Source organism: Phacochoerus africanus, chromosome 8 (assembly GCF_016906955.1).
Source record: "Phacochoerus africanus isolate WHEZ1 chromosome 8, ROS_Pafr_v1, whole genome shotgun sequence".
Classification (NCBI taxonomy): domain Eukaryota; kingdom Metazoa; phylum Chordata; class Mammalia; order Artiodactyla; family Suidae; genus Phacochoerus; species Phacochoerus africanus.
The window spans coordinates 70,967,917-70,979,924 of NC_062551.1; the positions used below are offsets into that span (position 1 = coordinate 70,967,917).

General features: G+C 52.2%; 1 protein-coding gene across 1 annotated transcript in view; it reads right to left on the reverse strand.

Moving 5' to 3' along the window:
* The window catches only part of MTOR (mechanistic target of rapamycin kinase), a 125,666-nt gene that overhangs the window by 19,972 nt on the left and 93,686 nt on the right, over positions 1-12,008 (reverse strand). The window contains exons 37-41 of the mRNA XM_047791785.1: positions 6,663-6,778; positions 5,499-5,616; positions 1,934-2,179; positions 1,193-1,293; positions 437-533 (exon numbers count right to left, since the gene is read on the reverse strand). Of these exons, the coding sequence (XP_047647741.1) occupies positions 437-533; positions 1,193-1,293; positions 1,934-2,179; positions 5,499-5,616; positions 6,663-6,778 (678 nt within the window). The remainder of the gene's footprint in view (positions 1-436; positions 534-1,192; positions 1,294-1,933; positions 2,180-5,498; positions 5,617-6,662; positions 6,779-12,008) is intronic.

The window sequence follows — 12,008 nt, forward strand, 5'->3', positions numbered from 1 at the left end:
AGTTCTCTAAAAGGAACTGAAGGAGTTCCCGCTGCAGCTCAGGGATTAGGAACCCAACTAGTATCCATGAGGACGTGGGTTTGATCCCTGGCCTTGCTCAGTGGGTTAAGGATCCGGTGTTGCCGTGAGCTGTGGTGTAGGTCACAGACTTGGCTCGGATCCTGCGTGGCTGTGGCTGTGGTGTAGGCCAGCGGCTACAGCTTCGACTGGGCCCCTAGCCTGGGAACTTCCATATGCCACGAGTGCAGCCCTAAAAAGACGAAAAAATAAAAATAAAAGGAACTAAGAAAGAGAGTCCTGAGCTGGGACCGACCCCTCCTTCCTCCCCACCGCACAGGGCACGCCTCCCTCCTACTCCCAACAGCACGTGAGTCCAGGAGCAGACAGCTAAGGAGCGAGAGCTGACCCATCCTCACCTGTGACCAAGTGGCCTCACCTGTAACCAGGTATCAATCTGGATCGCTTTCACCCCTTCCACTAAGGCTTCGTTTACATCCGGCCAGTGCCCATAATCAAACCATAAGGTGAGGACTCTGGAAAATAAAAAAGAGAAAGTCCAGACCATTTCACTCATGAGGTTTTGTCTGCTTTTTTTTTTTTTTTTCATTGTTAAGACTCTGGAGAAGAGAACCAGTAGGCTCCCAAATCGGTGGCTCCCCTGTGTATCTGGTCTCGGGACCACCTGGGAGCGGGTGTGTGCCTGGCGGGCAGCGCTGGACCGGAGACAGGAGGACTGTCCCAAGTGAATGGTTACTGCATTCCAGTGAGCAGAGAGGGACCCCGTGGTCTTAGCTCGTAACCCTAACAGGTGCGCCCGTGGAGAGTGGCTGCATGTGTAGAAAGGGCCTCCTACAGCACAGCAGCAACCTGAAACCTGGCACTTAGCCAGTGGAGATCCCCAAATGCAGGCGGGCATGTCACCCAGAGCCCCTGGGCTGGCTGGTCTGTGCCAGAGTCGCCTCTAAAAGCTGAAGGGATTTCAGCGCTACTGTGGGCAATTGCTGGTTTCCCTTCCTTCATAACAAGCCACACGGCAGAGTCCTCGGGCCCCTTCTCCTCCCTCACGCGTGGAGCCTGGTCAGCTGCTGCACCGGGACACACTCATCAGGATGGGGAGGGCAAGAGGACCCGCGTGGCTTCTGCGCCCTGTCAACTGCAAGGCCCACCAGGCTCTCCCTCCCCTCGCTGGTACCTGAGTGTGTCCTGGAGGTTGTTGCCTCGTGACAAAGATATGGAACGGAAGAAGCCCTGGACAGCAGGGACGGTGTACATCAAGAGGGTTTTGGACAAATCCTGTTGGAACACGGACGTGTTAGTGACACTCTTGCCTCGGCTTTCTCGTCTGTGAAATGGGTGTGATGGTATACTAAGCAGTACTCAGCTCAATGGGTGGGTATGCAGATTAAACTAGTTTTATGGACAAAAAGCCCTCAGCTGAGCACCTGAGCACCTGGCACTCAGCAAGCACCCAGTAAATGGCTGTAACTGTTAGCATCTCGGGCTAAGGGTGGCTTCCTGAACAGGGTGGCAGAGGAGGTGGGGCGAAAGCCCTGAACATGCTGATCTCAGGGCTTGACAGCCCGCGGGCAGGTGGAAGGGGAGAGAAAAAGACAGAGGACAGACTCGGCCGGGCTCCGTGCGCCAAGCAGCCTGCGGATGTGCAGAGCCGGCCCACACGTGCAGGAACCAGGGAAGGGGCTCACGCATGTGGGAAGCCCGACAAAGACCTCATTTTTCAGTGCAGCCTCCACCAGCTCCCCAAAGGCAAGTGTATGCACAGAAGCACCGTCTCACGCAGTGCTGGACGGTGGCTGAGCCACATCTCCGAGCTTCATCCGGGCAGAGCCGCGGGCTCCTATAAGCCCACGAGGGCTCCACCCGCAGAGCTCCTACTGCCTGGCTCAGGCCCTCATGGAGGAGGAAGGGAGGGTACCTCGGTGACCTTCTTCTGCAGAGGAGACGGGGTGGGGCTGTTCTCAGTGCTCTCGGCCTCGCTCTCGCTGTTGCTGCCCTCGGTGCTGGTGGCCGTGGCGGTGGCCGCTGTGGTGGCGGCGGTGGCCGCGTTAGTGATGTTGGCCCCACTGGCGTGGCGCAGCTTCTTCTTCTCGTCGCGGGCTTGGTTCTGATGTTTGTAATGGAGCACAGCTTCAAAGTTCATCACTGCCCACGCGTGCCAGGCCTGGGGGCAGGGGCGAGAGGACAGACAGCGCAGTTGTGGCCACAGTAGGGGCAGGAAGGAGCCCTGGGCATCAAGGGCCTTGAGCATCAGGCCAAAGCTGAGGAAGATCACAGACTTCCCTGTCTTCTCAGCAGTCAGTAGAGCAAATCTTTGCTTCCATGGCACCCTTGAGAACGGGCCATTTTACCAAACCCAGTGCGATTCACTCATTTGGTGGGGCATTGACTCAATCAGGTCTGTGGTGGGTGCCATGAGGCAGGAGCTCATGAAGAGGAGCAGGTGATGGTCCTGGTCTCAGGGACCTTCTTTTTTTTTTTTTTTTTTGTCTTTTTGCTATTTCTTTGGGCCGCTCCCCCGGCATATGGAGGTTCCCAGGCTAGGGGTCGAATCGGAGCCGTAGCCACTGGCCTACACCAGAGCCACAGCAACGCGGGATCCGAGCCGCATCTGCAACCTACACCACAGCTCACGGCAACGCCGGATCCTTAACCCACTAAGCAAGGGCAGGGACCGAACCCGCAACCTCATGGTTCCTAGTCGGATTTGTTAACCACTGCGCCACGACGGGAACTCCCTTCTCAGGGACCTTCTAATCGAGTAGGGGACAGGGGCTGGGAAAGCGTCACAGGAAGGAGGGATTGGGGGGGGCTCGAGCAACCTTCTGTGGGCAGTGGTGGGGGAAGAGGGAGGGCAGCAGTGAGGGTGTCCCAGCAGAGGAAGAACAGGGACCGAGTGCTGGGCGGGCAAGCACAGGGAACAGTCAGGTGTGACTGAAGCTCAGGGTCCAGGGTCCCTGAGAGCAGGGAAGGGCAAGCCTAGCAAAGTGGTAGCCTCAGAGCAGGGACGGGCTGGCACGTGAGGCCAAGGAGGTGCCACTTCATTCTGTAGGAAGCAGAGCTTTTTCAGATGGGTTTGAAGCTGGCTTTGAAAGACTCCTTTGGTGGCTGGGAGTTCCCGTCGTGGCGCAGCAGAAATGAATCCGACTAGGAACCATGAGGTTGCGGCTTTGATCCCTGGCCTTGCTCAGTGGGTTAAGGATCTGGAGTTGCTGTGAGCTGTGGTGTAGGTCACAGATGCGGCTGGGATCTGCTATTGCTGTGGCACAGGTTGGCAACTGTAGCTCTGATTCGACTCCTAGCCTGGGAATCTCCATATGCCACGGTGCGGCCCTAAAAAGCATAAACAAATACATAAATAAGAAAGATTCCTGGAGTTCCTGTCGTGGCGCAGTGGTTAATGAATCTGACTAGGAACCATGAGGTTGTGGGTTCGGTCCCTGCCCTTGCTCAGTGGGTTAAGGATCCGGCGTTGCCGTGAGCTGTGGTGTAGGTTGCAGATGCGGCTCGGATCCCGCGTTGCTGTGGCTCTGGTGTAGGCCGGTGGCTACAGCTCCGACTGGATCCCTAGCTTGGGAATCTCCACATGCCGCGGGAGCGGCCCAAGAAATAGCAAAAAGACAAAAAAAAAAAAAAAGAAAGATTCCTTTGGCAGCTGATATAAAACAGATGATTCGAGCAGAGGGACAGGGAGGGAGGTGAAGGTCTTAACCAGGCCAGATGACAGCTGAACAGGGACTGGCTGGGGGCACAGAACCACCAGGGAGGGTTGGGTCTCGGTCACTGTGGGTCCCTCGCTCCTGGCCGGGGCCTGTCAGAGAGCCAGTGCTCAGTGACCGTTTGCTACAAGAAGCCTTTGGGGCTAACCCGGATCGCAGCTCTGAGGTTCTGAGCTGCAGGGACGCTGTGGCACAGCACTGCCTGGTGTACAGGGCATGAGGAAGAGTCAGATTTGGGACCTTGTAAGTTTGCAGTGAGAGTAAGACATTAAATAGGCCACTCACAGCTGGACTTTCTGCATCATCAGTAAATTCCTCCGTGTCCCTTGCTAAAAATCTTTCTTTAACATAGGACTGTTCATTTCCCACCTAAGCAGAGTGATCGTAAGTGACCTCTATTTGGTAAATAAGAATTCTACAACGACCCCGGTTTGGTTTTCCCATGTGTATATATTTCCTCCTTTATTGGCTGCCCTGTGGCATATGGAGTTCCTGGGCCAGGGATCGGATTTGAGCCACAGTTGTGACCTATGCTGGCAGTTGTGGTAATGCCAGCTCCTTAACCCACTGCACAGGGACAGGGAGCCAACCCTCATCTGGTGCTCTAGAGACGCCAACAATCTGGTTGCGCCACGGTGGTAACTCCCGTACCTTTATTTATTTAACAAGTACCTCTTGCATGTGTACTGTGTGCCAGGCACTGAGCTGGGTCACGGGGAACCGCACAGAAAGGGCCCCGGCCCTCGCTCGGGGCTGCAGCACACCACTGATGGGAGGAAGGCAGCAGAAACCCAACAGGGCCTGTGCTAGGGGAAAACGAAAACTAAAATTTCTGGAGCCGGTGTTTTCTTGTTTTGTTTCCTTCTGAAAAGCTGAATGAAGAGAACTGATCTGGTTAGGAGATAGTTCTAACCAGAAAAGTTCCCACTAAGCAAGGGTTCACTGGACACAGCCTCCCAGCCACGGACGGGAGCTGTTCGAAGAGAGGCTAACTATTGCTGCTTTCACAAGATGAGCATTTTTGCGGTGGACTGAAGCACGCTGAAGCCAGGATAGGAATGTGACTGCAGATGCTTTTGGGGTCTGCAGATGCAGGTTTTGATCCCAGAGGGACGGATGACATCCGCCATACTAAGCAGCTATGAACTAACAGGAGGCCCCTCAGAACTACCAGGAGGCCCCCCGATAGAAAAAATGAAAAGGAGATGCTTTCACCACAGACGCATACTTCCAAGCACCACCCTCTAGCAGCCAGTCACCTCTTCGTACATTTTCCAGTTCTGTGTATCTTCCTGAGAGATTTCCTGCGACCTAACAGGATGTTACCCAGAGCTTTCCAATGAAAACAGAGAGTTCAGCTCTCAGATGAGGAGCAGGCAGGGATGGAAATCAGAAGGGAGCTGGGAAGGAACAGACGACCCGAGGGAAGATGTTTCAGAGCCTCACCGGGTGTCCAGATGCTCCAGGAAAACAATCGGCTAAGAGTCTACAAGAGAACAGCAGCCCCAGGCCGGCGCCCACGCAGGGGTAATGAGCCCTCCTCAAGAGTCTATCCATTTTTCTGTGCCCATCAGACTTGGAAGGGGCCTCTGACACACTGGCTCTGGCCACTCAAAGACGCAAATTCTCGGTATCAGACCAGTGCCCCGCGGCTTCGCGGCAAAGCCCGAGCACACGGGGTGCACAGGCAGGCTGGTAGGTGCTGGGCTTTGAGGGGGCTTCGTGTCTGGGGCGGGAGCCCAGCCAGCTCCACCTCTGGGTTACCTTGTACCAGCTGCGGTCGTGCTCTGTGGCGGCGCTGTAGTACTGCAGGACTTTAGGGATCGTGCTCTCGTTGATCCCCTGAAGGTTCAGCTGCCACTCTCCGAGTTTCAGGAAACATCTGGAAACAGAGAAACAAGCCCCCATGTTGCTCCTTCCTCAGAAGAGCCCCCCGCCACCCCGCCCCAGGAGAACAAGGAATTATGTCAGGGGAGCGCAAAAGCCAGCGTTGCTGATACCTACGCCTTCTCTCAGGAATCAATTGAGGGAACCCCAGAATTCTCAGCCACACGGGAGACAGGCTTTGGGGAGAAATGTTTAAGGCACAAGCCCTCTGTCATTCAATGCTGCCACCAACTGGGTACCTGGGACAGGGGGATCTGTATGGACCTGTCTCCTCCAGATTCATTTTGGTGAGTGGTAGCTATTAAGAGTAATTTTTCTTTTTCTTTTTTTCTTTTTTGCTGTACCGATGGGATACAGAAGTTCCGGGGCCAGAGATCAAATCTGAGCTGCATCTGTGACTTACGCCACAGCTGCAGCAATGCTGGATCCTTAACCCACTGCATCTGGCTGGGGATCAAACTCGCACCGCCAGAGATAACAAGGCATTCTTAACCCACCATGCCACAGCAGGAACTCCGAGAGTAATCTTTCTTATTGATTGCCCTATAGCTTCTCCCTGACTTTTCCCTTTTCCCCCATTCCTTATAGGATAAAATTAACACCTACCATTTACCGACTGCTACTTTATTCCAGGTACTGCTCTAAAGGCCTGATGTATTCTTTCTACTAATCCTTAAGCCATCTTACACCACTCCAGGGAAAAGAATTCTCACTATCCCCTTTTTATACAATGAGGAAACTGAGGCACACAGGGATTAGGTAACCTTATCTAAAGTTACACATTAAATTAGGTGCATATCTGGCATGTGAAAACCAGAAGTCTACCTCTAATGCCAGATACCAGGAGAAGAGCACAGGGGTGCTCTAGGGCTGTGGGATCCTGGGAGAATCAGTGGCAGAGACTGGAGCAGCAGGATTTGACAGCTGCCCGGGACACCCACCGGAAAAGCAGAGAGAGACCTTAGCAACCCGTTGCCCGGGGAGCCTTGGATGCTCTCTGGCAGGGCTGCAGCGCGACAGCCCTGGGCGTGGGAAGCTCACCGGGCCATGAGCTTGTGCAGCTCCTGCTTGTGCTGCTGGTCCTCGGTGGCGATGGCGCGTTGGGCTTGCTGCTGCATGGTCTGAACAAAGTGCTGCATGTGCTGGAAGGCATCGATCTGCAGCAGGACAAAAGCACAGGGAGCCACTTGACATTTGGCCTAACTGTGGGGGAGGAAAAGAACCGTTGTCCATAGGCCAACCCCCTTCCCAACACAACACCCTAAAACACAGGGCGAGGACCCTGTGTGACAGAGGACCAGCACATGATGGTGAGAGATGGCTGGGCTTTGCAGGAAGATTCTTTATTCTTTCACCTCAAGTCTTAGCTCTTCTTGGCCAACAGTGATTACTAGTTCATAAGCCTTAGAAAAGCTACTTGCCCAACTACCTCAAACAACAATTCATATGAAGCAAACTGAAACAACTGCTTACTTCACTGTCTACATACTGTCCTAGGGGAATCGGGCTCATGGGGAATTGTTTCAGGCTAGCAAAACTACAGTGTTTGTTTAAAACACCGTGGTACCTGGGGCAGTTTTAAAAAATTTGATAGAGTTCCCATTGTGGCGTAGCAGGTTAAGAACCCGACACAGTGTCTGTGAAGACACAGGTTTGATCCCTGGTCTTGCTCAGTGGGTGAAGGATCTTGCATTGCTGTAAACTGCCGGAAAGGTCACAGATGTGGCTCGGATTCGGTGTTGCTGTGGCTCTGGCGTAAGCCGGCAGCTGCAGCTCTGATTCAACCCCTAGCCCGGGAACTTCCATATGCTGCAGATGAGGCCTTAAAAAGGAAAAAAAGAGGAGTTCCCGTTGTGGCGCAGTGGTTAATGAATCCGACTAGGAACCATGAGGTTGCAGGTTTGATCTCTGGCCTTGCTCAGTGGGTTAAGGATCCGGCGTTGCCGTGAGCTGTGGTGTAGGTTGCAGACACGGTTCAGATCCCGTGCGGCTGTGGCTCTGGTGTAGGCCGGTGGCTACAGCTCAGATTAGACCCCTAGCCTGGGACCCTCTATATGCCGTGGGAGCAGCTCAAGAAATGGCAAAAGAGACAAAAAAAAAAAATCTGATTCTGGCATAAACCATAATGGAAAAGAATATGAAAAAAATATATATATGCATAGCTGAATCACTTTGCCCTGTGTTAGAAATTAATACTGTTTTATTTTTTTTATTTTTTATTTTTTTTGGTCTTTTTGATATTTCTTGGGCCGCTCCCGCGGCATATGGAGGTTCCCAGGCTAGGGGTCGAATCGGAGCTGTAGCCACCGGCCTACGCCAGAGCCACAGCAACGCAGGATCCGAGCCGAGTCTGCAACCTACACCACAGCTCACGGCAACGCCGGATCGTTAACCCACTGAGCAAGGGCAGGGACCGAACCCTCAACCTCATGGTTCCTGGTCGGATTCATTAACCACTGCGCCACGACGGGAACTCCAGAAATTAATACTGTTTTAAATCAGCCATGAAATAGAGAAAAATGTAAAAATTAATAAAGAAAATTTAAAAACCCAAATAAGAACACAGAGACGCGGTGAGGCTCCTTGTACACCCAAGGGGAATGGGGAGAAATACCAGCCAAGCAAACATTTAGTTGAATAAGGTGGCTTAGGAGCAAAATCTTCAGAGCATCATTAAGCAGTTATATCTCTTTACACTATGCTATTTCTATTTTTTTTTTTTTTTTGGCTGCACCCATGGCATGCAGAAGTTCCTGGGCCAGAGAGCAAACTTGTGCCACAGCAGCAACCTGAGCTGGTGCAGTGACAGTGCTGGATCCCTAACCGACTGCGCCACAAGTGAACTTCGTTTAATTGTTTTCTTTTAATTAGAAACATGACAGTGATGATAGCCCTGAAGGAAAATGAAACTCCTTGGCTTGGGGGCCAGGACTAACCTCGGATGCTTTTTTTTTTTAAAATGGCCTCACCGATGGCACATAGAAGTTCCCAGGTGAAGGACTGAATCCGACATTTTTTTTTCCTTTTTGGCTGAACCTGAGGTATGCTGAAGTTCCCAGGTTAAGTATCGAACCTGAGCCACAGCGGTGACAACATCTAGTCCTTAACTAATAGGCCACTAGGGAACTCCCAGATACTTTTAATATGTAAGGAATTAACTAAGTGGCATCAAGCGAGGGCTTAATCAGAGGCAGAACGATGGAACGGGCAATTTACCAGCACCTAATCCCTGTGTGAGGACAGGGCAGTCCCACAGAGGTTCTAACTGTTAACGAGACACCTGTCTCTCTCAGGCGTCGGCCCTCCGAGCTCCACTCCTCGCCCCTGACTTTGAAAGATGAGCTACATTAGCTCCCGCACCTGGGATGGGATAAGGACTCTTTTAGCTTTTCTTCTATGGGAACTGCACTGACCAGACTCAAATCTGATTAAGAAGAGAAAAAAGAATACGGAAGGAGTCCTAAAATGATTAACCATGAGAAAGGTGGGTAACGACTCTGTGTGGTGAGCGTGTTCAGAAAGCTGGTGAGACCCGGCGAGGCATCCTGACGCCAGGTGCTTTTCAGAGCCCACGGGCTGTGTCACTGACAGTCCAGACCAGGGTTTACACCCTCTTCGGGAGACTCAATAAGACACTGAACAAAAAATAAACTGCCAAGACTGGGTAAGCTGGGTTTTGTTTCGTTTTTTGTCTTTTTAGGGCTGCACCTGCGGCATATGGAGGTGCCCAGGATAGGGGTCAAATCAGAGCTATAGTGCTGGCCTATACCACAGCCACAGCAATGCCAGATCCTCGACCCACTGAGAGAGGCCAAGGATCAAACCTGTGTCCTCATGCTGACTATTCAGATTCATTTCCGCTGAGCCACAACGGGAACTCCTAGGCTGAGTGTTAGTTTGGGTTTGGAGCCCAGCATGAGGTTTAGTCCCTTTATTCGGCATGGGGGACTCTAATATCCTTCTGCTCTGGGGCATGGAGGCAACTTGTGTTTAAGTGACTGAAAATGTCTTACTTAAAAAAAAACATTCTGGGAGTTCCCGTCGTGGTTCAGTGGTTAATGAATCTGACTAGGAACCATGAGGTTGCCTTGCTCAGTGGGTTAAGGATCCGGCGTTGGATCCGGCGTTGCTGTGGTGTAGGTTGCAGACACAGCTCGGATCCCACATTGCTGTGGCTCTGGTGTAGGCCGGTGGCTACGGCTCCTATTAGACCCCTAGCCTGGGAATCTCCATATGCCGCGGGAGCGGCCCTAGAAAAGGCAAAAAGACAAAACAAACAAACAAACAAAAATTCTGGAGTTCCTGTCATGGCTTTGTGGAAATGAACCTAACTAGATCTGGGAGGACTTGGGTTTGATTCCCTGACCTTGCTCAGTGGGTTATGGATCCGGTGTTGCTGTGGCCGTGGTGCAGGCCAGCAGCTACAGCTCCAATTTGACCCCTAGACTGGGAAACTCCATGTGCTGTAGGTACGGGCCTAAAAAGCAAAAAAAAAAAAAAAAAAAAAAAAGACAAAACCCACCAAAAAAACCCAAACACTCTTTTCTTGGAGTTCCCTTGTGGCACAGCTGGTTAAGGATCTAGCATTGTCACTGCTATGGTGTGGGTTCTTTTTTTTTCCCTCTAGGGCCACGTGTGTGGCATATGGAAACTCCCGCTAGGGGTCGAATGGGAGCTGCAGCTGCCCGCCCGTGCCAGTCACAGCAACACAGGATCCGAGCTGTGTCTGAAATCTACACCACAGCTCATGGCAAGGCTGGATACTTAATCCCCTGAGAGAGGCCAGGGATTGAACTTGCATCCTTATGGGTACTAGTTGGGTTTGTTGCTGCTGAGCCACAACAGACACTCCTGTGGTGAGGGTCAATCCCTGGCCCGAGAACTTCCATATGCCACAAGTGCAGCCAAAACAAACAGAATTCTTTTCTCCGTCCGCAGGAAGTGAAATGATTCTTTTTCTCTTACAGATGCAGGACCACCTGCTTGGAGGAGGGGCTTCTTTCAGGCCCCAAGTGTGCACTGCACAGAGAACTCTGGATGCGGACACCTGTGCGGTTCTCAGCTGAGTGAACTTTCACAGAAGGAACCAGCCTGTCTCTGCACCCTGTAAACTGTCTCCTCTAGAAAAACACTGGACATACACCTATTACTTGATGCCTTCCCGCACAACAAAGTCTGCTTTCCCCACTGCTTTCCATCTGCTTCAGGCGAGGCAAGAGTACAGCCTTATTGACACAGGAAAAAAGAAAAGGTCAGAGAAGTAAAGTGACTTGTTCAATAGCGCAGATATTATTAAGTGGTCAGTTTTCTTGGAGCAGCTCCTGAACTCTTATGTGGCATCTCCAGCTCTGGGCAGAGCACTTAATTTTAAGCAGGTTTCTAAATCTTTAATCCATGTGGTTTGATGGTCTCCGTCCGGAATTTGGGCTCCTAAGAAGAGGTCAACTCCGCGGAGAAGTCGGGCTGTGGTCCCCTATGTTGAAAGAAGCCATTCCTTGGTTGAGACATGAGCCAAAACACTGGTTCCGCCTGCCTTCGGCAAACTACTCAAAGACTTGGAGGCTACGCATAGGAAGGAAAGCAGACTATATTCAGATCCAGCACCTTCTGTTTTTCTCATTTGCCTGGAGGAAGGTCAGGCTCTGAATCTGAAGTGCTCTGGCCTGGGAGGCTCACAGAGACTAAACAGAACACCCTCGCCACAACAACAAAAGAAAACCAGCCCCCACACCGCACGCTTGGAGAAGGACACCGGGCCACCACTTGTGATCACCCCAAAGACCCAGTGCCTGGACGCGGGCGGTGGCTCCCACCCTGGGTGGCCTCCAGAGGCACAGGGTCCACCACCCACAAAAGAGGTCAACTTCTAGACACGGTCCAAGGAGCTCCTGGGTACACCTGTGGCAGAGACAGAACAGCTACCTTCTCACAGCTTCCCCAGTGGCTGCTCAGCACTTCTTCCATCTTAGGGACACCGTGGGGACAATGCGGGGAGGGGAGGGCTGGGACTCCCTCCTGTTTGTAAGGAGGGTGATGGGGGAGCCAAAGCAGGGGCTGTTTTTGCCTTGAGAGCCTGCGTTTTTGCTAACTATCACCATCACCGGGGGAGGTTGTTTGGGAAAAAAAAAAAAAACACCAGAAGCCACATCTATTTCCCAAGGACCTGTCTGTAAATAAAGTCAGAGGAATTCTCCACTGGCTTCAAGATGACTTTCCCTACCGGTTTCAGCATCACGCTCTGGGTGTTGCTGCTTCTGAATTAGAAACTGATGATAGGTGGGGAGACGAGGAGTCTGAAAAACCAAGTGGGTCTTTGGCAAGTTCCGGTCTGTTTTCACAAATCTGCTATTTTTTCGGGGTATTTCTCCTAGGGGTAACCCCCCCCCC